Below are 24,756 nucleotides of genomic sequence, written 5' to 3'. Positions count from 1 at the left end.
GCCATATAAAAAAGGAAATCCCCTATTGATATGCAAGCCCCTATTTTTGCAGGGAAGGAAGGGAGGAGATCTGAGAGCGTGGACCAGGTATTTGTGCCAGGCATGGTGGTGCAGTGGGGACAGGGACCTGTGTGCATCCTTGCCTGGGGGAGAGACAGGGAAGGACCCGGGGCTGACCCAGAGGGGAAGAAACCTCTCCTGTTCAGATGAACAGCGGGGGAACTGGAGGAGAGATAAGCACAGAGCAAACAGCTGAATCCACATAGCTCCGGTTTCCAGTTTCCAGCTTAGACATGCCACGGTGTCCCTGCCCCGCAGGCGTGCTACAGACCCCGGCAGATGCGGGAGGAACACCAGCAGCGCGGCGAGGGACGGGTTTACTCACAGCAGCACAAGCGATGGCAGCGGCAACAAGCATGCAACAAAACACCGCCTATGTCTTATCATGTATACATTTCTCCCATGTCTCTAAGCACTTAACTCACACAATTACTTAATTATGAGCAGAAATTAATGGCTAACGATTAAAAATCTTATCAAGGAAGCACATTCCTAGCAGAGGCTCTGAAAACTACAATGAGGCAGTGGCAGGTCGTGAAACGGATCCCTGAGACCTCGTACAACAAACATGCGCCCTTGCTCGGGCACGGCGATTTGACCATTTCAGAACAAGTGGGGATGTGCCAACAGCACCAGACCGGATCCGTCACCTGGTTCTGGGTCAGCCCCTCAGGGACTGTGGTGCTTTTCCCAGCAAGGCTTTGAAACGATCCTGCAAAGGACAGGAGTCAAAGAAGGACTGAGAAGGTATTTTGGATGCTAGTTAGCAAATTCTCACTTAAATGAAAAGGAGAACCTACAGGAATTGCAGCTGACCTTCACACTAGCTGGAGCAGAAGGTTGTTATTAAAGGAACCAGTGAGAGGAACAGTGCAGTTATTCAATATAATAGGTCACACAAGTCTATGTGTAGTTAAAAATAAAATCTATTACCCAGGAAAATCAGCTCAGACGACGCTACATCACCGAACCCTCACTGCATCTCCTCTGGCTGAGCACCGCCAAGCCCCACGTTCTGCACACCTTCTGCTCCCACTGGCCACACAGGCAAGTGGCTGGCCACCGGCCGGCTCGTGTTACCCGGCATTTCTCACTGCAAGGCTCCAATAGGGGAAGGGAATTACAGAAATACAGTGTCCTGAGGACAACTCAGTGTCCCTCAGGAGTCAGCTGGGTAGGCACAGTTTTGCACAGAGAAATGTTGAGGTCAGGACATATCCAACCCCCTCAGGGCCAGCGACCTCACCACTGGGACACGGCACGGAGGGACACAGCGTGTTCGGAGAAAACAGGCGGGTTAGAGCAAAGCCTGTGTCGAACGGGAGGAGCCTGGCACGGTCCAAACTGGAGCAATCCCCACACTCCACAGAGGGGAGACTGGGGGCTCTTTCAGCATCCCAGTGCAGACAACTTGCTTTGGCAGTCTCCAGGCTGGACTACCTTCCGCGCTGGGGAGCCTGGTCTTCCCTCACTCAGGATCGCTCTGCACCTCCCCTTCCCCTTCAGCGCCGTGGCCTCTGCCTGGCGCTCGCCTCAGTACAGAGCATCCACAGAGTGCCACGCTCTCCTCCTGAAACGCTGTCTTCATCCTTTCTATTTTTTTGCCCGCCCCCGCTTTTGAAGACTCACCAGGCACCATTCCTGTCAGTGCTGGAGCGGAGTAGCTGCCCTGTCCGGCAGGCGGGACGTGCGGAGGGTATCCTGGGAGGGTTGTGCTTGCCAGCTCACGACCTGAGGAATGAAACCAACAAATCACCACGTGAGCATCCGACGAGCGGACATGCTTTTACATCTCCCCAAGCGCCCAGAACACAGCCATGCATTTGTCATCACTGCTCTGCGAGGACCAGCGTGGGATTTCCAGCCTGGCAGGGAGGGGAGGCACAGTTTTTCTTTCTCTATAAGCTGCCACAAAGCTCCGATGAAGTGAGAGACGGGAAGGGGAAGAGCAGAGCTCTGCAGGGAGAGGAACGCGCCCGCCTGAACTCCGGCTGCTCACCCCTATTCCCAAGTTCCTCCAAAGCTCAGATTTGTACAGTCTGAAACAGCGAAATGTGAAATAACACTGATCTTAATGACACTTTCCCAGAAAACTCTCCAGAAAATCACAGTGCACGGGCTGACGGTTTGCAGAGATCTAAATACAATGCAGGACATTGTTTTTCTCTCTTATTAAAGTCAGTTTAAAAAAAAAGAACAAACACAAGACATTGAGACATGAAGATAGTTTAAAATATACTTTGCTGCGGTGCCAGAAGAAAGGTCAGATTCACAGACACAGCCTGATGTGCTGCTCTTTACTTAGACCGCAGAAGCATGTCTTTTTATTCAAGTACCCCAGGTCTTCCAAGGAAATAACCCCACACAAGCAGGCAGTGGGGTGTCCCCCATCTCCCTCTGCCCGTGGACCAGGGGCTGGGGTCCCCTCTCTTCACCCCCCCCTCCCCAGGCGCAGCTCGCAGTGCTGCCCGGGACACGTCTCTGCCTGCGGAGTGAAGAGAGGTGCAGACAGCGCAGCACACGAAGTGCTGCAGAAGTGACGTCCCGACCCTGCCCAGACCCTGTCTCCCGCGTGTGGATCCTGGGATAGCCACTGTCCCCGCAGGCTGCCGCTGCCGCAGCAGGATTTCAGGGAAATGCTGTCTGTGTGGCCAGAGGCGGCCCGCCAGGAGAAAGGGATGCTCCTGTAATCCCACCAGGAAGGATCCATCCCTCACCACAGAGGGAACCCTGGAGCCCCCCCAGGTCTTCTCCCAGACTCCCATGGGATCCTTGGGCAGATCACTTATCCAGGGATAAGTCGCCTCAAAGAGCACTCAGGTGCATGGTAGCATCTACCCTGGGACACCACGTCCGGATCCGCAGCAGGACGCAGGCGCTGCTACCCCGTCCTGAGCACCACGCGCTGCTCAGGCCACCGCTCCGCCACGGGGATCCGCCCGATCCACCGCCCTGGCAAGGGACGGCGCTGCCGGCGTCCTGCCAAGCAGCTCCTCCAGAGGCTGGCAGCAGCGAGGGGACCCTTACGGCAGGGACTGGCCCCTCTGGCCAAACCGCAGGCTGAGAGGCAGCGGCACAGCGCAGGCACCGAGCTCTGAAAAGCTGAGTGTGCACTTCAGGTGAGAGAAAGGGAGCCTGGGCTGCAGGGAGCCCCTGGCCCTTGCCCGGAGGACGCGCCCCCGCTCCTCTAACCTCGGCACGGCAGGGACTGCTCGCGCTCCAGCCGGCTCTGAGATGCTGTTGGCCCAAAGCAGCTCCTCAGCCAGCGAGAACCACTGTGAGCGCAGGTTCCTTCATCAAAATGTGGCATGTCAGATCAACAAGGAAAGTTACGAGACTTTGTTGATTTTAGCACCACTGGCAAGAAGAAATGCACAGATCCTCATGTTCAAATTGGTTTTTGTAAGCATTTGATTTTATGATGGTGTTTTTTTCAAGTCTCTAGAGCTTGGAGAGGTTGAAACTAAATATTTTCCCATGAGCCAAAATAATTTTTTAACTTTTTTGATTGGCAGAGATTTTGAGCAACGATTTCAATCAAACTGATCTAAAAATAAAATTTTAAAATCTTTCTTTTTTCGTTATCATCAAAGAAATGAGACCTCAGCTGATGAGACGAGAGATGGGAACGTGAGTTATTGCAAATTGCTGCTCACCACTCCTGGGTCATGGCCATGAAGCCCACTTCCCGCACCGCCCCCGTCAGACGAAGGGGTCCGTGCCGAAACACTCCGGCAGCACCTGGCACGCGGGCGTTGCTGCAATGATCTCTCAGCACATGCCCCACTTTCCTCAGCGCTCTGCATCCACAAATCGGGATGCACGCCGTTCCTCTCAGGCCCTTCCTACAGAATATTTATGGTGCATCCACATCCTGAAAGAATTTAAGGTTCAAAACAATTGATTAGTTTGCTCTCCAGGTCTAAGGGGAAGCCAGATCCCTTACGGAAGGGCATCATGAATTCTAATTATTCAACACAGGCAGAAAATGGCTCTTTTAGATTAAAATGTTCTCCCCTCATCACTGTCCTGCTTCCTTCTCTCCTGCACAAAACTAAACGCTGATTATGTCATCTCTACAGCCTGGGGAAGGCAGAATTATCTGCAATCTACTTAAATTTGGTTGCAGAAGCAAAGTTCACTCCCAGCTCTGGCAGGGAGCACCAGCCCTTGACTAAGGGCTGTCCCTAACGCAGAAAAGCATCTCTCACAGCCTGACCTCCGCGCTGGTACCACCATCCAGGAGCCCTCTGGTGACCCAAGAAGGGTCACCACCGCCCTTCCCTTCCTCGGCAGTGCAGTGTCACCGCGGAATGGCTCGACACCTCATCTCCCAAAGGTGCCCAGGTCTGTGGGCCAACAGGCGAGCTCCTCCTGTCCTGTCTCACACTGACCACTCCTCTGTCCTCACTTTTCAACAGTTACTAAAAAAAAACCATTGTCGTAAAATTTTTTTCAATATATTGAAGTATTACAACATTTTTCACTTTCTCCAAAGCCACTGCTACACCCAGTGTGGTTAGGATCATTGTCAAGGGCACTGAGCAAAGTGCCTGGAGACACCAAGAAACTCCTGTTTCAGCTCCTCTGTAAATCAAGACACCACCACTCACGGTCTGTTCTATGGGTCTGGTCTGGTTTCCATCGCATACCATTTCCAAATTAAAAGTTCTGGCATCTGCCGACAAATGTTTATAGCAGGGTCACCGCAGCGAGCCTCAGGCAGGGGCTGAGAGGCCCCTGGGGGGGCTGGCAAAAACCAAGGGCACAGCCGCAAGTGCTGAACCCCACCTCGTCCTCTCAATTGCATCTGATGTTCTTCCCTCCCCCCCAAAAAAGGGGTGGAGCATCCCTGTCCCCCATCAGATTTTCCTCCAATATTGGCAAGTTTCAATTGCACTGAAATAATTTCTTTCAGAGAAACATTAATAACCCTGGCACAAAGAGAGGATAAGAAGCAGCCTCCACCCCAGGGTGTTCCTACCCTACGTGAGCAAAGCAGCCAAGAGGAAATGAACGTCTGCATTTTAGCACAGGCCAGAGACATAGAGACCAATGTCCTTCAAGACACACTTATTCCTAAGTACTTTTACTCTGGGCTTTTCTAAGGGTGTTTTAGATGCCTAAAGTTGGAGACGCGGCACGGGTGGCTGTGGGCAGAGCTGCCTCCATTCCTGCCTCGCTGGGCTGGTGTCATGCTGGACAGAGCAGCTCAGCCGCCAGCTCCAGCCTACGGAGAAGCATCACCAGAGCAAAGCCTAGCAGGATTTTCCAGGAAGAACTTCTGCCAACACTATGAGGCCACTGTCTAACGCTTCAAGCACCCAAATCACTTGCTAAGTCTGGCCTGGAGTGGCCTCCTGGAGAGGCTGGCAGCTCCAGCAGCGCTGGTACCTTCAGCGGTATCTGCTGGCCTGCAGCCGGCACGCCTCCATGACAGAGGGAGCACATGGCAGCTCTTGTGCCCCTTCAGCCTGGAGGAGGCTTCCTCTAGAGGAAGGGACCCTGCCTTCTCCTTCACCCCTCCTTCCTCCTGCTGACTTCCACATCGCTGGAGAGCATCTCCAAGGGGTCCACCAGCAAGGCAGCTTGGACCCATCGCTCATCCAGTACCCGAAGGAGAAATGTCTTAGGGGAGAGGGTCTAGACAGCCTGTGCGAGGGGGGGTTGCATTCAAAATGCACATGATACACCGTGCTTGTGTTACTGAAGGCAGAATAGGTCTATGTCCCTCAAACGGGATGTGGTGAGACTGTCAATGTCCTTCTCAGGATGGGAAGCACATCCTTTCCTCTGTCACGGCCAGGTCCCGATCAAGCTCTGTCTCCTCCATAGCTGACCTCGCCACAGACACTTCCCAGCGCACCAGAGGAGGGAAGCTCCATCCCTTCACCTTCAGCAGCACCTGGGATACCCCAGGCCCAGGCTGCGAAGGCCAGCAGGTGAGGATTTGGAACCTTCAGCTGGAGTCAACATATTCTGGAGACTTAGAAGAGCATCCAGCAGCCACGTGTGATCCTGAGGAGCTGAGCTGCCACCGCATGAGCCTGGGGTGCCACTGGTGCCACAGGGTACACCGCTTTCTTGCAGCATCCTATTTCTACAAGCCAGAGATGGTGCCACCATCCATCAGGACTGCAACTAAGCTAGAGACTGGTTTGAAGTAGGTTAATGGAGATAGGATAAAGACAGTGGTAATACCAGAACTAGTGTTTGGGCAGAAAATGCGAGTACAGGATTACCTGTGCTCCCCAACCCTTGCCACAGCATCACACAGATACAGGCAAATAACCCCTCTTCGAAAAGCAAAGATGCAGAGCAGAAGAGACTGAAGTCAAGGTGAGTGGAGAAGCCTCCAACCTGGAGATGCAGGCGAGGAGCTCATTTTCAGTTTTAAGTACTGCTACAGACAAGCTGCTTTCCCTCTCCAACTCTCAGCCTTCTGTCTCTCCAATGGAGAAGTTCACCACTTCTTCGGTGAGTTGCTGTAAGCCTGACGGATTAAAAGTGCTGCAGCATGCTGAGCAAGGTGACGTTTCAAACACTTTTCCCACCCAAGTGTGCTACAACAAGGACAGACTGGCCAAGCAGCCCCTTGGGCGGGCAGGTAGCGGCGTGCGGTTATAGCATTGCCTTGTGATGGCGTGGAGCCGCGCAGGAGGGGACGGCACAGACAGGCATGGGTGCGGGCATGGGCACCACGCTTCCCCGACGGAGCTCACAACCAGACACGCCGCGGGGCCAGGCCTCCCTCGGGGGTCCGAGCAGCCGAAGCACTTTACACTACAGTTCCTCTGCAGGCGCTGAGATACTGCAAGGTATTTGCGACACTCAGTCCTCCTGCTCTCCTGCTCCGAGAAAAGCACTCAGCCTGGAGTCCCAGCTCTCTGCAAAGCCCCAACAAGCCTGTGTGCAGCCACCGCTGCTCTTACGGAGCTGCCCGTGCCAATGGGATCATGCGTTCCTTTGGGGCTTCCCAGTGCAGGACCAGCACAGCAGAGCTCCCATGCCTGCTGCACACCAAAGCGCACGTGTGTGGCAGAGTTGCCTGCAAATAGGCCCCGGGCTGAGGGACCACATCCAACCGAAAACACCTGATACCGTGCCAGCTAGACCCACCCGGAGAGGGGTTGGGGCTGGGGCCACGGAGCCGCACAGCAAAGGCACCCCACGGGATGGGGAGCACCAGCACGCGGCTGGCGTCGGGGGCAGTGGAGCAAACACCTCTGTTACAGACGCTCCTGCACATACACGACTATCACAAGCTCACTACAGGGATGAAAAGTTGCACATCATTTTCCATCTTAGGCTTATCCCTGCCAGAACTCATCCCGCATTACTCCAAAAAACAGAATATGATGATGCCAAATAATAACAACATCAATTGGCACAGCCACAGTCAAAGTGCTTGACTCTGCACACAGAAGATGCACCATAAATGTCTGTCCCTCCATTCACCAGGGGCTGGCAGCATGCTCGCACTGAAAGCAAATTATCATTTCTCAGAAGAAGTGCAAATAAGTAATTTTCTTCCATAAAAGAAACTATTTTGCAGCTAGCTGCCGGAGAGGTCAGCAACACCCCTCTGAGCAGAGGTGGCAAGCAGTGCTCAGGCAGCGGTGAACGCCCTGGGTCCAGCACAAGCTGCCCGAGGCTGGCTGGGGGAAAGAGCAGTGTGCGGCAGCAAAGGGTTCTCCTGTCTCCAAATCATGGTGAAAAAACGAGGGAGCAGTTTAGAAGCATTCTTCAGTTCACCTACCCTTTTAAAAAAAAATCAAAAGGCAGCAAAGAGCATTTCCAAGTGTGTCTTTGTATACTACTGTGTGTAAACGTGAATCCAATTAACTTCAAATTTAACTACTAATGAAATTATCTCATTTTGCTATCAGCTCAGCTCTCATCCATGGCAGTAATTAACCACTGGGGGTTGTCACTCCCAGACACATGACACGAGGACTTCCCCAAGCTCAGGTGCTCCAAACCCTTGCAGAATTCATTACCCTGACAGTGTGAAAACCCTTCACTTTCAATACCACAGGGCACCAACACGTTTTTTTTCCCTTTATCTAACTGATTGCCAGTAACAGTATGAAAGAAATGAACCCACTGGAGATGTAATTAATTACTGCAAAGGATACATTAGAAAATGCAGGAGGTTCAGGTGGTGGGGAGGGGGCTTACTGAGCCCCTTTGCCGCTGCCTCAGAACCATCCTCTGCAATAGCGGGGCCGGTGATTTCCCTCTCCGAGACGCGCGGCGGGCTGCACGCAGGGAAACGACACTCGCCGTGCGCGGGAGCCTTCACCCGCTGCTCCATCCTTACAGCAGACGTGAAATTGCCCTCAGCTCAGGAGTGTGGTCCATGATTAGGCAGTGCATTGGGTTAATGGGGTAATCCCACCTCTCCAGAGACAAAAGTTCAACACCAACAGGTCGCCAGTGTTGGAAAAGCCAGCCTGGCGGTGAATCCCCATGCGTGCTCGCTCTCATCGCAGGCGTCACCGCAAGGCGTTAGCCGGTCTGAAACGGCTACCCAAGGCAGCACACACCCCATGCCACGCCCAGCACTGGGGTGCTCCACCAGCAGAGACCAGCATCTCCCCAGGGTCCATCTCACGCACCCACACCCTCTCCACCCCTGCCCAAAGCAGGGCCCCCCCCGAGACCTGCCCACCTGTGCAGAGCAGGGCCCCCCCCGGGCTCCATGCAGGGGCTGCTGCCTCACCTGACTCTTCGTGTCTTTCCAGAAAACAATTTTAAAAAATGGAAGTTTATGCTAAGCGAAATGGAGATGAAGAGATGCCGCCGCACCGGCACACTGTGACCTGCCCGCGGGATTGTGCGAGGAGCCGGGCAGGCGCTTGCAGCGCTGTCCCATTCGGTCTGGGTCCGTGCCCCTCATGCGGCAGCCCCCGCGCGCAAGGACTCCCGATGCTGTAGCAGGGATGCTGCGTAATGACTACAGCAGTGCACCAGCAGAACGGGCAAACACGTTCTAAAAGGCAGCCAAGTTGGATGGATCAGACTTGGCTTTCAGCTGTTCTCCCTCCAAAACGACCTCCGAGATCCCGCAGCACAATGTGAGAAGGACGGTGCCTGCCCCTGAGGGCTGGTTCCTGGCCCGGGCACATGGCACCGCCTTCGTCAAGTGTCCGCAAACGTCGGTAGCAGAGGAAGGGACCTGCACTGGTGCTGCTCTGCTGCCAGGACCCCCCGGGACCATTCCACTGCCCCCAGGAGCCAGCATACATCGTTCCTTCAATTGATGGGCTTTGGCAGCCCCCCTGCCGCGCCAGGCACCGGCTACCCCAGAAGTGAGGGAGTGGTGCCTTACAGCCAGGGATGCATTCGCTTAACACTGGAGAAAACACAAACAAGTAGTTGGCGGAGATGGTGTTTTGGGAGCCACTTCATCTCTGGAAGCAAACCCAAATTTCCAGCCTATTTCAGTCGAACCTGTTATCAGAATTGACTGACTTTGAAAATTCCAGCTCCTGCTAAGAATAGCTCTTGCTTTGCCCAGTGAAGATTTTGATAATGCTAACCCTGTTGTTTCAATCATTATCCTAAAGAAAACTTTTTGGCCAAACACACAACCCCCTTAGCAGGAAAAGGACCCCACCACCTAGGGACGTGTGTGTCACACCCAGGGTCTGCCCAAGGCAGCGGCACGCGGCAATGGAGCGCCCCAAACCGGAGACAAGCATGCCTTAAAAAAGTTACCTGGTTTTATCACATACGAAACACTGCTCCGTGCTCGGCACAACAGCACCGCGGCACCTCCGTCATTACCATCCGGGGTCCAGAGCCACTGCGCATGTGCCGTGGTGTTGGGTCCAGCCCAAACACGGCTCTGACTCTGCATCCACCAATGCCTGCGGGATCGAATCTCGCCCCGTTATGCCGGTAAGAGAGACGCTGCCGGCGCACACCGAAACGCTGCTGTTAATGAATAACTTCCCTCCTGTGCTCATCTAGCTCTATTTGTGGACATCAAACCTAGTGCAGCATGCTTACTGCGATGAGTTACCTCTCCTGCACCTAATTAGAGGCAGATAAAACAGTGGTAACACACAGATCACCTGTAATGATTTTGCTGACTCGATTATTCTTCTGACAATTAGCTCTGGTTGCCAAAGCCTCACAGGAATGTCAAAGTCTACTTCCTACAAAGCAGGTAATGTCACAGGTGTGACCATGAAATCAATAATGAGGCATAGCTCTTGCAGAGGGCATCCAGGTCAGATGGAACAGCCCTTAAATTAAACATTGATAAGCAGAACACAATTATCCATCATGTTTAAGTGCCTGCGTGAAATTAGCAGCCAGGGAATGGGAGCAGTGGGGGAAAGATTAGTGGAGGAGGTATTGAAATGCGCAGTGTCCACTGTGACTGGGGCTGCAAGGGCTTGTGACAGCAGCACCGTAATCTGCTATCAAAGCCATAAAATTCAGATTAAGCACACTGTGCTGAAACAGGGGTTGCAGATGTGGGTCTATTTTTCTCGTCACCTGCAAGGCAGCGGCAGATGTCTGAAGGAGTCCAGAGTTGCTCTTCATAGCAGGTGTCTCTCCTACCCTTCCCATTGACACAACTATGCTTTTAAAAAAGAGGCAGGGCAGGGAAAAGAAAAAGGAAGGAAGAACAGTACTTTCTGGTAAAGCAAAAATGTAGTGGATAAGAACAGACAAATACTCCGGTCTGTTTTCTCTGCAGTTTCTATGCAAAAGTCCTGGAGCTGCAGAGTGCTCTGCCCTCAGCCTTATCTCTTCTGGACAATGTGTTTTGGCTGCTGCTGCATAAACCTCTCCTTTTCTTCTTTGCAGCCATGGAGCTCTGGCACCCTACGAACAACCCAACAGTCCAGCTTTTCACGTCCTTTTAGGGTTGCTAGTATGAGAAGGTTTTGTCTGCAGACTTGAGCTGAGCTGCACCCTGTCATCCATCTTGATCTTCAAAGCCAGCCTGGGTCCCTTCCTGTTTCCGTAACACATGCAAAGTTAGAATTCCCCGGGTTGAACCCTCATTTAACACACACATACACACACGAAGTACTGGAGGGGACATCTGTGTGGAGACTAGGAAAAGATACCCTAGGTGGACAACGTCTCTGCAAGAACCCGCCCCTACCCTAATTCTTGTGTGGCCAGCAATTAGCCATGTACCAAAAGCATCAGCATAATTTAACCTCTCCCTGGCTCACGGTAAGTGAAACCTTCATGCCTTGCAAGTTTTCTCTTCGTCCAGCTCAGCGCAGGGCTAGCAGGCATGCCGGTGGCCCGAGCGCAGCAAGGCATGGTGTGGTCGGGTCTCAGGTTCAGCATGAGACCCACCTACATCCAGCCCACCTACATGTGCAGAGGGACATGAGGAAGCATGGGGAAGCGTGGCAGACAGCTGGAGAGGGACCCGCTGCACTCCAGGTACACAACACCACTGACTCCAGAGAGGACAACTCTCCACTGCTGGCACTTCATCTATCAAGAGGGCATGGATGGGAAAGGACAGCAGATGGAGGTGAGCACAAGAAGGATGAGACCTTGTGGGAGGACACACAGTGGTCTGGAGGCATTTTATCAACACATCCATTAAAACCCTTCTGCAGGGGTTTAATTTTATCAACACGTCCATTAAAAGCCTTCCCTCCTACACCCGCCTGGAGAACAGCAGAGGAGCAGCAGGGCAGGGTTCGCGCTGCAGCCGGAGCAGCACCCGCAGCAGAGGGTGCTCTGGGGAAGGCTGCAGTCTGCCTGGCACAGCCTGCAAGTCCCACACGGGCGCTCACCCCTGCAGGTTCCTGCGTGCTTAAAACTTGTGAACACCTCTGTTATGAGGAGCAGTCATCCACAAAGGAGGGGACGAACAGGCAGCCGCTGGGAAACCCCGTCCGCAGCCAGGGCTGCCCTGCTGCCAGCACTGACGCACCCAGCATTTGCTCAAGCACAGTGATGCATGGGAAAATCATGCTCCGATGCTGTATCAGTGCAGAAAAAGGGGGCTCAGCAGCACTGGGCAAGCGCATGGCTTCCTTAGGTCGCCAAGCCGTGATCTCCAGGTTGAGGGTGCCACGGCAGGCGCGTCACCCGCACGGCAGAAGTGACGCAGCAGCTGAGTGCTGCACAAAGCTGGGTCCTGGCTGGGGTGTCTCGCTCACCCCTTCCAGCACCGCTCCGCTCCATCGATGGTGTGTGTGCACACTTGCTGCTGCAACCCCACGCTGAAAGCCACTGCAGGCTCTAGTTAATGCTTCCAGTTCTCTTGATTCAACGTCGGCAATGTCAGCTCATTAAATAAAATTAGGGGAAGAAAGAAGAAGAGGAAAGCAAAGCAAGCACGGGCAGGCAGACAAGCTGGCGTGCCCAGCTGCACGGCTTAGGACTGGGGCACGCCAGGCGGGCACTGGGGCATCCTTCGGCGCACGGCGAGGAGGACACAGCAGACCATGGCCGTCAGGTTCACCTTTATGCCAGAGCTAGCCAAGACCTTTTTTAATGAAACCTTTTCATTAAGAGACAGAAATGCCAAAAAAAACTTGAACTGTGGAAACCTGGAGTTTATGCAAGCAGAGAGGCTGTTCATTTGGGCACTTTAACTCCAAAAGCTTCTGGGAAAAGCTTTGAAGATGTTAGAACATTTGATTTTCCTTTAAAAAAAATTTTAAAATCTCACTTTCAAGTTTGGAATGACTTTGCTATGTACGGTCATACAACCTACTGAGGACAGATACAAAAAGTCGTCCAAATGAAAACAAGAGGTGCACACTGCTCTGGGCTGTCTTTACGTTGTTCACTACTTTCATTTGTTAAACTTTCCTCAGATCTGGGTTTTTTTTAATAAGAAATAGATAATAGATTTAATAAATAAGTCAAAATCTTGAATATTTTCACAGGGCAGGAAAACCCATTCCCCCCAGTCTTGGTTTTGAGTACAGCTCAGCGTATGCCGGCACCACGGGGTCCACAGGGCTCTGCCACAGCCAAGGGAGGTTGGACCCTGCGTGTGCTCAGCCCGAGATGGGGACCCCAAAAAGGGCTACGGGGGCACAAGGACCCAACAGCCTGAGCTCGGCTAAGCCCCCACTGGCTCCTGGTCCAGGGCTTGGACCCTCCACCAGTGCGGAGAAGCATCTCCGGACCCCAGGTTTCAGGAGCAGGGAAAGGTGGATTGTCCTGGCCCTGACAGGACGGGGTCTGCTGGTGGGCAAGATGAGATCTCAAAGACGAGACCACCGTGCACTTAACACTGAAATTGATGGGAGATATTAAAAAAAGTTTGGGGTTTATATGGAGATAAAGCGTAAAGGTTAGAACTGGCATTCCTCTGTCCCAGGTGACAGTGAGGAGGGGACAAAGACTTTGCTGAAAACAGCCTGAAACATCTCCCCGTTTGCATTTCCATGGCTTATAATGCAAGATGGGAAGAGGCAATGTTGCAGACAATTAGCGTGTGGGAATTGATGAAGCAGCGTGAGGGAAGCCAAGCCAGCTTCCATGGGGTCTGGAAGGAAAACTGACCAGGGAAATGCAGCCTGGAAGCACGGATGCACAAAGGTGTACATGGGACAGGGACACACACAGGCTTCTCCACCAGCTCCAGTCATACCACTTGCCAATTATACCGATCTGCAGTTTTCACTGTTTCAAAAAGGATTCGCTGCATATCAAGTGCTCTGCTCGGCAATCTGTGTTAGTTTGGAAATGACATCAAGTGTTGCCTTCAAAGGCAAAAACCCCCATGTGTCTACTTATCTGAGAGACCAGTTAGCCTCCTCCTGTCAAACAGACATGTTAAAAGGGGAGAGAAAAGAAATCTCACATAAAAATAATGGGCTTACCACCATGGCAGATCTTAGCCTAGAAAATACTATTTTTTGGACAAGTGCAGTTCATTGTGCAGTGTATTTTACAAGCAGCAATGAAATGAAACTTCATTTTAAAATAGAAATAATAAAACCAAACCTCAAATAGTTCAGAACTTAAATAAATGCAAAAGAAATCAAAAGCAAAAGCCAAAAAAAACCCCACCCCAAAACAAAACCCCTCTTCCTGCTGAAATGCACAAAGTGCCAGACTGGCTGTTTTTCTGCTGCTGTGTAACGTGCTTCTGCATTTCATATCCCCTCACATCTCAGGTCTGAACGGCCCTTACACACCTCACAACCACTGCCAAATTAAAGATGGGCTTTTTTCATCCCATTATTTCTAAAATGTACTCCAGCCAGCACGCTACATGCAATGAATGAAAGAACTAGAAGAATTAAACCACGCAATGAAACAGCTTTCTGACGAATAAAGCTATGGAAATTTTAGGCTCCATTTACTTCTCAATCTAATTTTGCCCTCCAATGCACATTATGTCTGAAATGGGATCTCATGTGGTTTGATCAGTGCTCTTAACGCATGCAGAAGCAACATATTCCCTTTATTGTTGTTTCCTTTCTGCAGCACAGCATTACTTCTAATAAGAGCAGCACAGCAGGCTCTGTGAGCCTGTCTCTACAGTAATCACTGTGCTGCTGGAAAGCAGCAAGATGACCAAGAGGATCGGCAGCTCGAAAAGTTTGTGGTCCAAGGGATCCCTCTTCCTGCAAATGCAGAGCTAGCTGTTCAATACACTACAAAAATCCCAAGAGCAACTGAGTTATCACAAGAAGTTTAAATAAACTGTTTTTTTCCTTTTCTTTTTTCCAGTGTTTGAAATTTTGCATACACCCAGAAGCTATTTTCTAGCCTCTCTTTGGAACCAAGAGCACTAGAAAGCTCGTATCAGTTTGTGAAGAATTACAAACTCCTCTCACTGTAACAGGACTCCAGACACTGGAGCTACACGAAAAAAAACGTTAGGAGCTCCAGGATGAAAACAAGAGCATTGGTAGCATTTTACTGTAGAGCCATGGATGCTCCTGAAAATGAATGGATATGTATGGGGAGAGGTGCCTGGCCTCCAACTTCTCCCTCTTCAAGAAATGAAAATCCAGCATGTTTTCAACCCCACATGTTCAGCCTGTCTGGCAAATATTTAGCAGTTAACAAAAGGGACACGCATCTCAAAGCCAGCCCTGAGGAGGGTGGTCCCGCACACCCCCTGGTCTCCATTTCACTCCTCGGGTCCAAAGCCTTTGCTCAGGCCAGGAGCTGCCCTGAGGACAGAGGAGCGGCTCACAAGGGAGAGCATCCTTCATTAGGGCTGGTTTACTCTGGAGACCCGGCCAAGAGACCCCGCTGTCCATAGGCAGTTCACATGTAGCAGCGCACAGGCGCACGGGCGTACAGGCAGCTCCCTTGCCCGTACCAGCAGCCACCTCCGGCAGCCACCTCCGGCAGCCACCTCCGGCACCTTCCCCGGCACCGCGGCACGGCTTGAAGAAAGGCACCTCCACCAGCCTCCGCTGCCACGGCCACTCCCTGACGAGCATCCGAGGAGGGCGGTGGCCATCGCTGCCTGCCGTCACCTGGTACCGCTCCTGCCGGGAGCGGGGCTGCTGCTACCTGGGGGACGCCGGGCTGTGACAGGAGCTCGCCGGCCACCTGCCCAAAAAGGCGCTGCTGCACAGGCGTCACCCCGGAGAATCTCCAGCGGTGGGCGAGGAGCAGGGGGCAGGGCAGCCCACCTCTTCTCCCAGCCCGGCAGCTCGGGGGGGACGCTGCCCCCAGGTCCGAGGGCTGCGCATGGGGGCCTGGGAGGGTCCCAGAAGTCAGGCAAGCCTGTGCTGGCGGGCTGCTGAGCCCCGGCTCCCTGCCGTGACCCTCCGGGCTGGGGTGGTGCTGGTGGGAAAGGGGGTTCGTGCCCCCAGCCGGGCGCGGGAGAGCAGGCGGGCGGCCTGGCAGCAGCCTGGAGAGACCCAGCCAGGCGACCGGGTGAAAGAGGAGGACGTGGGTTTCCCGTCGCCTTGCAAAGGACAGCAGTGACATCCAGAGGGCTTTTGGGAGCAGTGAGAGCAGGAGGAGAAGCCCAGGAGCCATGCAAACCTGCCTCGGTGCAAATTGTTGAAACCCTTCACCAACGCCCACCCAAAGACTGACGATGCGCCGGCGGGTCACGTCACTGCTCGGGGCCACGGCGCGTCCAGCCTGGCTCAGGGCGCGCTACAGCCGGGAGCACCCGATGCCTGCCAAAGCTCGGCGAGATGCCAGACGACCCAGGGCTTCACCGTCCCAGACAGACACCTCTCAGGGCAGGGAGCCCTGCGAGCACCGACATGGGTGGGCGCGACCCTGCAGCTCACCGGCGCATCCAGGAGCGGGAAGAGGGGAGTATATTGGCAATCAGTTACTCAGCTTGCTAGATAAGCACAGAGGGGAAAAAAACGAACAGTTTCCACCGGTCTGTTTTGCAGAGATGTTAAACCCATGCTGAAATCTTCCATCTCACAAGAATCAATATTTATGATCTGCATCTGGAATTAATCTGAGATGGAGACGTTTCCAATCTAAGGATCATTGCTAATGTCATCAGCAGTTTTCTATTTCTCACAGGAAAAATATTTACAGCCTAGATTTTAACATCTTAATTAGGGCTCAGCAAAGTCCAGATCGACAACCCAAGTGCGATTTTTCTGATATTTCCATAACGCTATTTTTATCCTGGAAAAAGATGAAAGGCTGAAATCAGGCATTTTACCCGGATTCTGTGATGGAAAAAGTGAAGCTGTGGAAATGTTGACATACTTGGGTTTCAGTATTTTCCCATCAAAATATCTTTAATTGCCAAAATTGAAACATTTTATTCTCTTTAGTTGAAAAAAATTGAAACACCTCGTTTGAAACCACTTTAAGGTGAAATGGCATTTTTCATCTGCCTGTGAAGCAGCAGGACCAAGTTCATATTTCCAAGTCCCACCTCTTTCCTAGCTGCCTGGTGCGTAGATAGCATCTCCCATAACGTAGCCAGATGTGTAGCTCAATTGATGCACCGGGTAGTTCAGCAATAAAAAATGTATGGATTACTATTTGGAAAGTGTCCTCCAGTGAGTTCAGACCAGAGGACAGAATGAGATGTGGAACTGCGACTCCCACATAGCATGAAACACAGGAAAAGCTTTAATATTGTGCTGAACATACTTCATCTCTGCCCAGGAAAGTATCGGGTTGACCAAAAATGCTCCAACGTGATTTTTCTGTCAAAAAACCTGGCCTCGCCGCAGGACTGTCAGCCTCTGGGCCGCCCTTCCCCTTCCCTGCAGCGCGGCTCGTGCCTCACCCCCAGTGCGTGTGGAGCCCAACGCACGGACATTAAAAGACGACGTGGCTCTGGCAGCGTTGCGTGGTTTTGTGTGTTGGCACCTTCTGCAACACGACGCGGTCCAGCACCGAATGCGGCTTCCCGGCGCCCTGGCAGGAACCACCTCGGGCGCTTCTGGCCAAAGCGGATGGCTGCCCTCTCCTTGCTACCTCCAGATGCCATTTGTGCCAATGTCGGTTAGTCTGGGGTTCATGGTTCGACCCAGCTGCCGAGCAAGCAACGCAGGCAATGAGCTGGCTCTGCCCGCGCTCTGCCTGTGCTCTGCCCCCAGCCAGTCGTCCCTCCCTGACACCCGAGGAAGGAAAAGCTTTGCCAGCTGACGGCAGCATCAGCCACAGGAGGCAGCAGCACGTTGCTCCTGCCCACAAAGACTACAGGTGCCCTGCCTTATCGCACCAGGGTCACTGAAATGCAGTTAAATGCAATTAGGATATTTAGACATTAATCAACATATCTTTTTGAGGGCTCTTGCACGTTAAAAGCAGCTGACTGGATTTTGCTCCCAAGCCACAGTGGGAGATTCCCCTTCTGTTGTGCTCAAGTGGGACCAGAGCAGCCCCACCAGCGCTGCACCGGGCGCAGGGGATGCTGCAGTGGGGCACTTCCACCCGCCGTGAGAGCTGGGGGGCCGCACAGCCGGCCCGGGTCTGGGTGAGATGCTCAGGGCTTGCCCAGCCCTCGCCGTCACCCTCCATATGGGAGCTCAGGGTTCAAATTTCCCCCTGCCTGCTCCCCTCCGAGAAGCAGAGCTGAGGACGGCAAGCAGGGAGACGAGAGGGGGGTGGGAGAGTGGCCAGAGGAGGTCCCCGGCCCACGGTGCCCGTCATGGCATCAGGATTTATAACTGTATTAAATGGCATGACAGTCGGCCACGATAAATCAGCTCCCCTTCTTCCCAAATCACAGACAATAAAAGCTTTGGCAGTGAAAGTCATTCATCATCATAAAGACTTGAGACGTTCCAGCCATCAATTTCACTCACATCCTTAATACACTAGAGAGGAGTGGTGGAGTTTTTCGGGGGGAAAAAGAGAAGTAGAGAAGAAAGGGAAAAATAAAAGAAAACATGAGGAAAGATTGGACAGGAATCATTACAAAGGTCAGAGAAAAGAGTCCCTTCAGGACAGCACTTTTGATGATGGGGGCAGAGCTGCCCTGCTCTCCACGGGGCGTGTGTGATGCTGAGCAAAGTTGCAGGGCATCCCTGCCACCCTGAGGGGTCCATGGGGGACGAGAGGCCGAGATCGTGTCCTGGAGGGATGACCGAATGCCACGCTGCCTCCCCATGCCTATCCAGCCCTGCGTCCCTGCACGGTGCCACCGCCGGGTCCTGGCTGCCTACAGCACGTTCGTGCTGCTGAGGTGCCCGGTCCGGAGTCGGGCTGGAGGAAGGGTAGTGAGCGCGGGGGGCTGACACTGCGCTGGAGCACCATCTCCGCAGCGACGTCAGTGTCTTCCCTGCTGCAGGGGCTGCAGGTTCATCGTGCGTCCCTGCAGCGGGAGGTGGCTGGTGCGCAGACCCCCCAGACATCTGCTGCAGCCAGGGGACCTCAGAGCAGCCACCACAGAAAGGGAGCACTTCGATGAGGGTCTGCAGGCAATGCCTTGCAGAGGAATGCACGGAGGTAACGCTGCTGTCTATGAACCAGCAAGGAGCCGTTGGTGGCATGGAGCTGTCAGAGCTCCAGCAGCACCAGCTCACACCGGTCCTGGCTCTACACCAAAGCCATCTCTGCTGGCCTCCCGGAGACCAGGGCAGGAAGCCAGGGAGCCCGTCCCCTTGAGCTCCACAGGGCTCCTCGGAGCTAAGCCTTTCGAGAAGCACCTACACTGCTCAGCACTCGGAGGCAGCATCGCCCACCAGGCTTTGTGCTCATCCAGTTTGGAACACTTTGCACATGGCAGCTCTTCTTTTCTGAGTCCTCCTAAGTTTCTCCTATATTAAAAAAAAAAGGCACGTTCCCATCAGCAGTGCGAGCTGATGGCAGACAGCAAGCGTCCTCGTGGCTCGCTCTCCATTGCCCAGCAGTGCACACAGCCCTCAAATTGTCTCTGTTTCACCACTCCCTGTACTCACTTCCCAAACTGCCGGTCTGACAACTCACTGTCCCCTCTGTAAATACACAGAATCTCCCAACTGGTCAGGTATCAGATGAGAAGTAACTCATATTTGACCAACTAAGGCCACCTATCATCAGTGCTGTAGCAAGTTCGGAGTGCCTTCAACCATTGTCATCAAAACAATTACCTTGTCCTAGAAACGGTATCTGCAGCCTGACTTGGACTACCTCTAGACTTTATTTTTGTGCTGTGCTGTCCTGGTTTCGGCTGGGATAGGGTTAAATTTCTTCCTAGTGCTGTGTTTTGGATTTAGTATGAGGAGAATGTTGATAACACACTGATGTTTTCAGTTGTTGCCTAGTGCCCTCCTAGTCCAAGGACAGCTCCCACGCCCTACTGACTGAGCTAGGTACACAAGATGGGAGGGAACATAATCAGGACAGCCAGCCCAGCTGGCCAATGGGGTATTCCATACCATGTGACGTCATGCTCAGTATATGAACGATAGGTGTGATCCAGGAAGTTCTGATTGCTCCTTGGTTATCGGTCAGCGAGGGTGGTGAGCAATTGCATTGTGCATCACTCATTTTGTATATTCTATCATTGCTATTATTTTTTTCTCTTTTCTGTTCTATTAAACTGTCTTCATCTCAGCCCACACGTTTTTCTCACTCCTACCCTTCCGATTCTCTCCCTGCCCATCGGGGGGGGAGTGAGCGAGCGGCTGCGTGGGGTTTGGCTGCCTGCCAGGTTAAACCACAACACGTGCATACGCACAGATGCAATGTCCCTCTATCCACTAGAAATATCATTTTGGTGGCTTGCACAGACACTCTCAGATGTTTTGCTATTGTTGCAGGCCAAAAAAAGCAACGTAGGAAGCATTTATGCTAACTGGAGTGTTTGTCTTTCTATTTTTTTTTATTTCGAATTTGGAGATCTATGACAGATTTACAGCATTTCTCCGGCAGCAAAAAATGCCATCTGTGGACTGAATTGGCCATTGATGCCCTAAAGCAGCGAGCTGGCGAGCCGCCCTGCCAGCTCTGCGCACCCAAAGCCTCGGCTGCTGCGGCGGTGGCACAGCCATGGGTGAGCATCCCCAGGACCCAAATACCGGTGGGAGACGCTGCAGGTGGAGCCAGCAAGGCTCCCACCCACGCATCCAGAGTCAGCTTGATGCCCAGTTTTTTTCAGGGCATTTCAGACAGAGCTGAGCACGAGCCGAGGCTGCTCAGCGCATTTGCAGAACAAGCCCCAGCCTCACCGCAATCAGGACCGGTGCGCAGGCATCAGAACCCTCTTGCCTTAATCCTGCTGCCATGGCTGTTCCATTAAAAATTGTATTTATTATCCATACCACAGAGGTATTGGGGGCAGGGGGAAACAGATTTAATTAATTAGAGATTGCAAAATCCTTAGGTAAAAGATGCTATGTAAATGCAAATTGTTATTACACATGCTTTGCACCAAAACATGTTTACCATAGTTAAATTCAACATTTAAATCCACAGTCAAACTCCCAACAGAGTCAGGCTGTACATCATCAAAAGAGGCAGTTAATAGTCTGGGTCTTAGTGGGGTACAAGTGGCCTCGTTTGCTTTCTCAAATGCACTTGTTCTTTTTTAATGGCAAGGTAAGAATTCATAAAAATGGAAAAATTCAACAGTGTTTCAGATAGACTCTGTCCTGTCATTAAAAATGACACTTTTGTTTTTCAGATTGGCTGCCTTTCCACGGGAGTTTATGTGGCCTTTTTTCAAGTCTTTAACATGACAGACCCTATTGGGAGTGACGAATAGATTATTGGAAAATGCATCTGCACTTTTATCTATTAAATGTAGAGACTAAGCTGTAAATCTAGCATTATGCTGCACTAGAAACTAGCTATCTACCAACACCAATTTGCACTTCAAAACAGTCCCACGGAAATTAAAGTATAAATTGGCGATAATGTTTAAACACTGATCAACACTTCCATGTAGAGACAGATTATATGACCAAAACATAATGGCCTCAGAAGAAGATTTTTTGTAACTGTTATTACAATTAGCCAACAAAAAATTTAACAAAGCATTTTTCCAGAAGCAAAAGTAATTTCAACAAAACCAAATCTTTTCTTTACTTTCTTCAAAACTGTGTTGATTTTAGGGAAAAAACAAAGAAAAAAACGGAAGGAGGAATTGTGAAAATGTTACGTTATTCTTATTTCAGAGAGTTGGAACGGAAAGTATATATTGTTCACTTGAAACTACTTTTCATTAAAAAACTGCTAATATTTTTAATTTTGAAATCAAAATAATTGAAATCCTTTCATTCAGCTAGTGAAAATACAGCTGTAAAACTGTCGCTTACCAATATTTCAGCAAACATCAGCTGGATAATGATTCCCTCCAGGACCTCCATGCGACCCTCCTTCCTCTCCATGGGGCAGGTCCATCCCATCCCTGCAGGTCTAGATTAAGCTAAGTGCTCCTTGTTCCCTCAATAGTCATTGGAAAGAAACAGGCACTCCCTGATGAGGATCCCTAACTTTATATCCAAAAATTCATGGGATAAGTCACCTTATGCAGGTGCTTTCTCCTTTCCACCTGGAGGTCTTGCTACAGCCACTGACCTCCTACATGGTGAGAAATCAGGGAAGAGAGTCCACTGCTACGTCATTCTTAAAATGCAAAGTAGCGAATGCATTTAAGGGACAAATAGTGTTTGCTAATGAAACCAGGTTCTTCCATTGTGGTCAGCAAGACCAGGGTTTAGACCTAAATTCACAACAATAAATAAACTACAGCTGCAGAATCAACTAGATAGAAGATTTTAGGGTTGATTTTTTTTGACTACAGCAATACACAAATTAAAATAAACATCCTCTTTTCCCCAAGGAATCATCAATGGCAGATTTCACAACGCATTTCCCAGCATTATTAAGGCACTTCTGGACTTCACATTAGTGAAATATTGATCCTGTACCACATTTTTGCATCTCTAAAATAATAGTTGTCTTCACTGTGAACATCAGGTGTGCAAGAAAGAGTGAAGAGTCCTATTTCACTACATATTCCTCAAAGGCATGTATTGGGAGCTTCATTTTCGCTTCTAAGCTTCACATTATTGCTTCTATGGGACACAAAAAGTACTTAGCTGTCTCAGATCATCATCAAAAATGGTCCATAAAAGGCAGATCAAATAAGGCTTAGGCCAATAGAGAAGCAGCCCTTTCTTGGCTCCTTCCAGCACCACTTCCAGAGAGCTCAGCGGTGCTGGAGAAAGAGGAGCACTGTTTATCGGTTAAACTTCTGTCTTCAGCTTGGCAATAGTAAAGAGAAGGTAAAACTTGGAAAGAGGCAGTGACTCGGTTCTGATGTGGGACGAGCACTCAGAATCCAGCCAAGATGCGGCAGAGAAGGGCGGCCTTTCCTCCGGGGTCCACCCGGGCCTCCACCAAAGGGTTCAGCCCGTGACCATTTCCCACCTTACCTATCCACACGGATTAAATACTCTACCTAGATGTATACACCTCACCACACACCACGCCTGCAGCTTCTCACTGAGACTTAACTCTTGATTTCTCTGGTGCACCCCTAATATATCTGATTTCCAAAGCCATAAAAAGAAATAGCAGATTCCGAGCTGCTTAAACAACCCCGATGTCCCCTTTCTCCTGACACTCTCCCAGCCATTCCCAGAGGGACACAGCCCTTACAGTGTTCATTGGAGAGCTTCAGTCAGGTCAAGAATCCCAGGGAAAGCTTTTGAGAGCTGGTATCTTTGCTGGGTGGGTAGAGAGCCAGGGATGAGAAAGGATAGAAAAAAAGGAAAAAGGAAAAACAAACAAAAAACCAAACAAAACGAAACAAGGGATAGCAAAACATCCATCTTTTCTTCCATGTTTTGTGGTATCTAAAGATTGTTCCTTTAAACACGTGTACAGACAGAGCAAAATAAAAGGATGAGAAAGCTTTCTCACCCACCCACTCCACTTCCAGCACACGCCAGTATGGGCAGACCCTCAGAAGGTACCAGTGGTCCCAACTCCATGGACTGCAGATTGTCCTAGAGCCGCCCTGGGCACAATCCATCAAAGAGACAATGACACACAGCTCCTACCCAGCAATATGGAAGCACTGTGCCTACCACAGAACCACAGGGTAGCTGAGGTTAGAAAGCAACTCTCGAGTTCATCTAGTCCAACTCTCTTGCTCAGAGCAGGGTCACGTAAAGCAGGCTGCCCAGGACCATGGCAAATTGGGTTTTGAGCATCTCCAAGGACAGACACTCCATAGCCTCTCTGAGCAACCTGTGCCAGCATTTGGCCACCCTCATGGCAGAAAGGTTTCTTCTCACGTGTAAGAGGAGTTTGCCGTGTTTCAGTGCGTGCCTGTGGCCTCCTGCCCAGTCATGGTGCACCACCAAGAAGAGTCTGCTTGCATGTGCTTTGCTCGCCCCCCATGAAGTATTGATGCACACAGGGAAGGCTTCCTCTGCAAGCCTCCCCTTCCCAAGTGCAAACACTCCCAGCTCTGGCAGGGTACACCACCGCCACTTCTAAGCATGCATATGGAGTTTCTGGCCCCCTTCTCTGCATCCTTCTGCACCAACTGCTGCATCTGCTGGCTGCTCCTGTTAGGTGCACTCCAGTCCTGTCGCTTGCATAGGACCCCTCCTTAGCATCAGCTCAAAAAGTGCTTGACCCTCCCTAATCAGGAGTCAGCTGGAGACCAAAGCTCAAAGCACCTTTTGATCAGGAGTATCGTGATTAAGTGTGTTGTAAGACCCCCTAACTTGTGTTATGCAAAAACTAGATGTCTAGTCCAAACTTAATGCCTAAGCTCTAGCTGTGGAGAGAGGAAGGCGTCTCCAGACTCCTCCACCCGAAGGCCGGTGTTTAGGGTTGCTCAGATGAATCCTTCATCCATAGGCTGAGAAGGATCTGTTGCCATTCTTCTGGAGGTGATCTGCATCCTACATGCCACTTGTTTTCTTGTTAAAAAAACAAGAAGTTGGTTTACATTGAGCTAAATGCTAAATGCTAATTATTATCAGTGTTTAATCCTGGCAAGAGATGAGCCTGAGATTTTAGAGGAGCAGCTCTTTTCCTCCTTTTGAAGGCATCAGAATCCACGCTGGCTGCAAACACTGAACTGCTCAGGGACAATCCATTTTTGGCAAGGTTTCCAGTCCAATTGCAGTGCCACCATCTCATGCCTAGCTTCAAAAGTGACCAACAACATCTACCATTCAACAAAACCTGGCAAAACAGTGGCTCACAAATTGCAGTCACAGCATGATGGGATGAACAAAGCAGGAAGAAGAGTCAGGAAACAGACTTCTCCTATGAGACTGAGCGCTCCTAAGGAAAAACACGCTGAGAGGGCAGCTGAGGACTGTATCT

At 51.3% G+C, this 24,756-nt stretch overlaps 1 protein-coding gene across 1 annotated transcript in view; it reads right to left on the bottom strand.

Moving 5' to 3' along the window:
• PAX5 (paired box 5) overlaps nt 1–24,756 on the bottom strand; it is a 137,778-nt gene that overhangs the window by 31,600 nt on the left and 81,422 nt on the right. Inside the window, exon 8 of the mRNA XM_075137850.1 lies at nt 1,690–1,791. Coding sequence (XP_074993951.1) covers nt 1,690–1,791 — 102 coding nt within the window. The remainder of the gene's footprint in view (nt 1–1,689; nt 1,792–24,756) is intronic.

Source organism: Calonectris borealis, chromosome Z (assembly GCF_964195595.1).
Source record: "Calonectris borealis chromosome Z, bCalBor7.hap1.2, whole genome shotgun sequence".
In the NCBI taxonomy this organism is placed as follows: domain Eukaryota; kingdom Metazoa; phylum Chordata; class Aves; order Procellariiformes; family Procellariidae; genus Calonectris; species Calonectris borealis.
The sequence above is the reverse complement of the archived record's forward strand: the minus strand, read 5'-3'. Positions and strand labels throughout refer to the sequence as shown.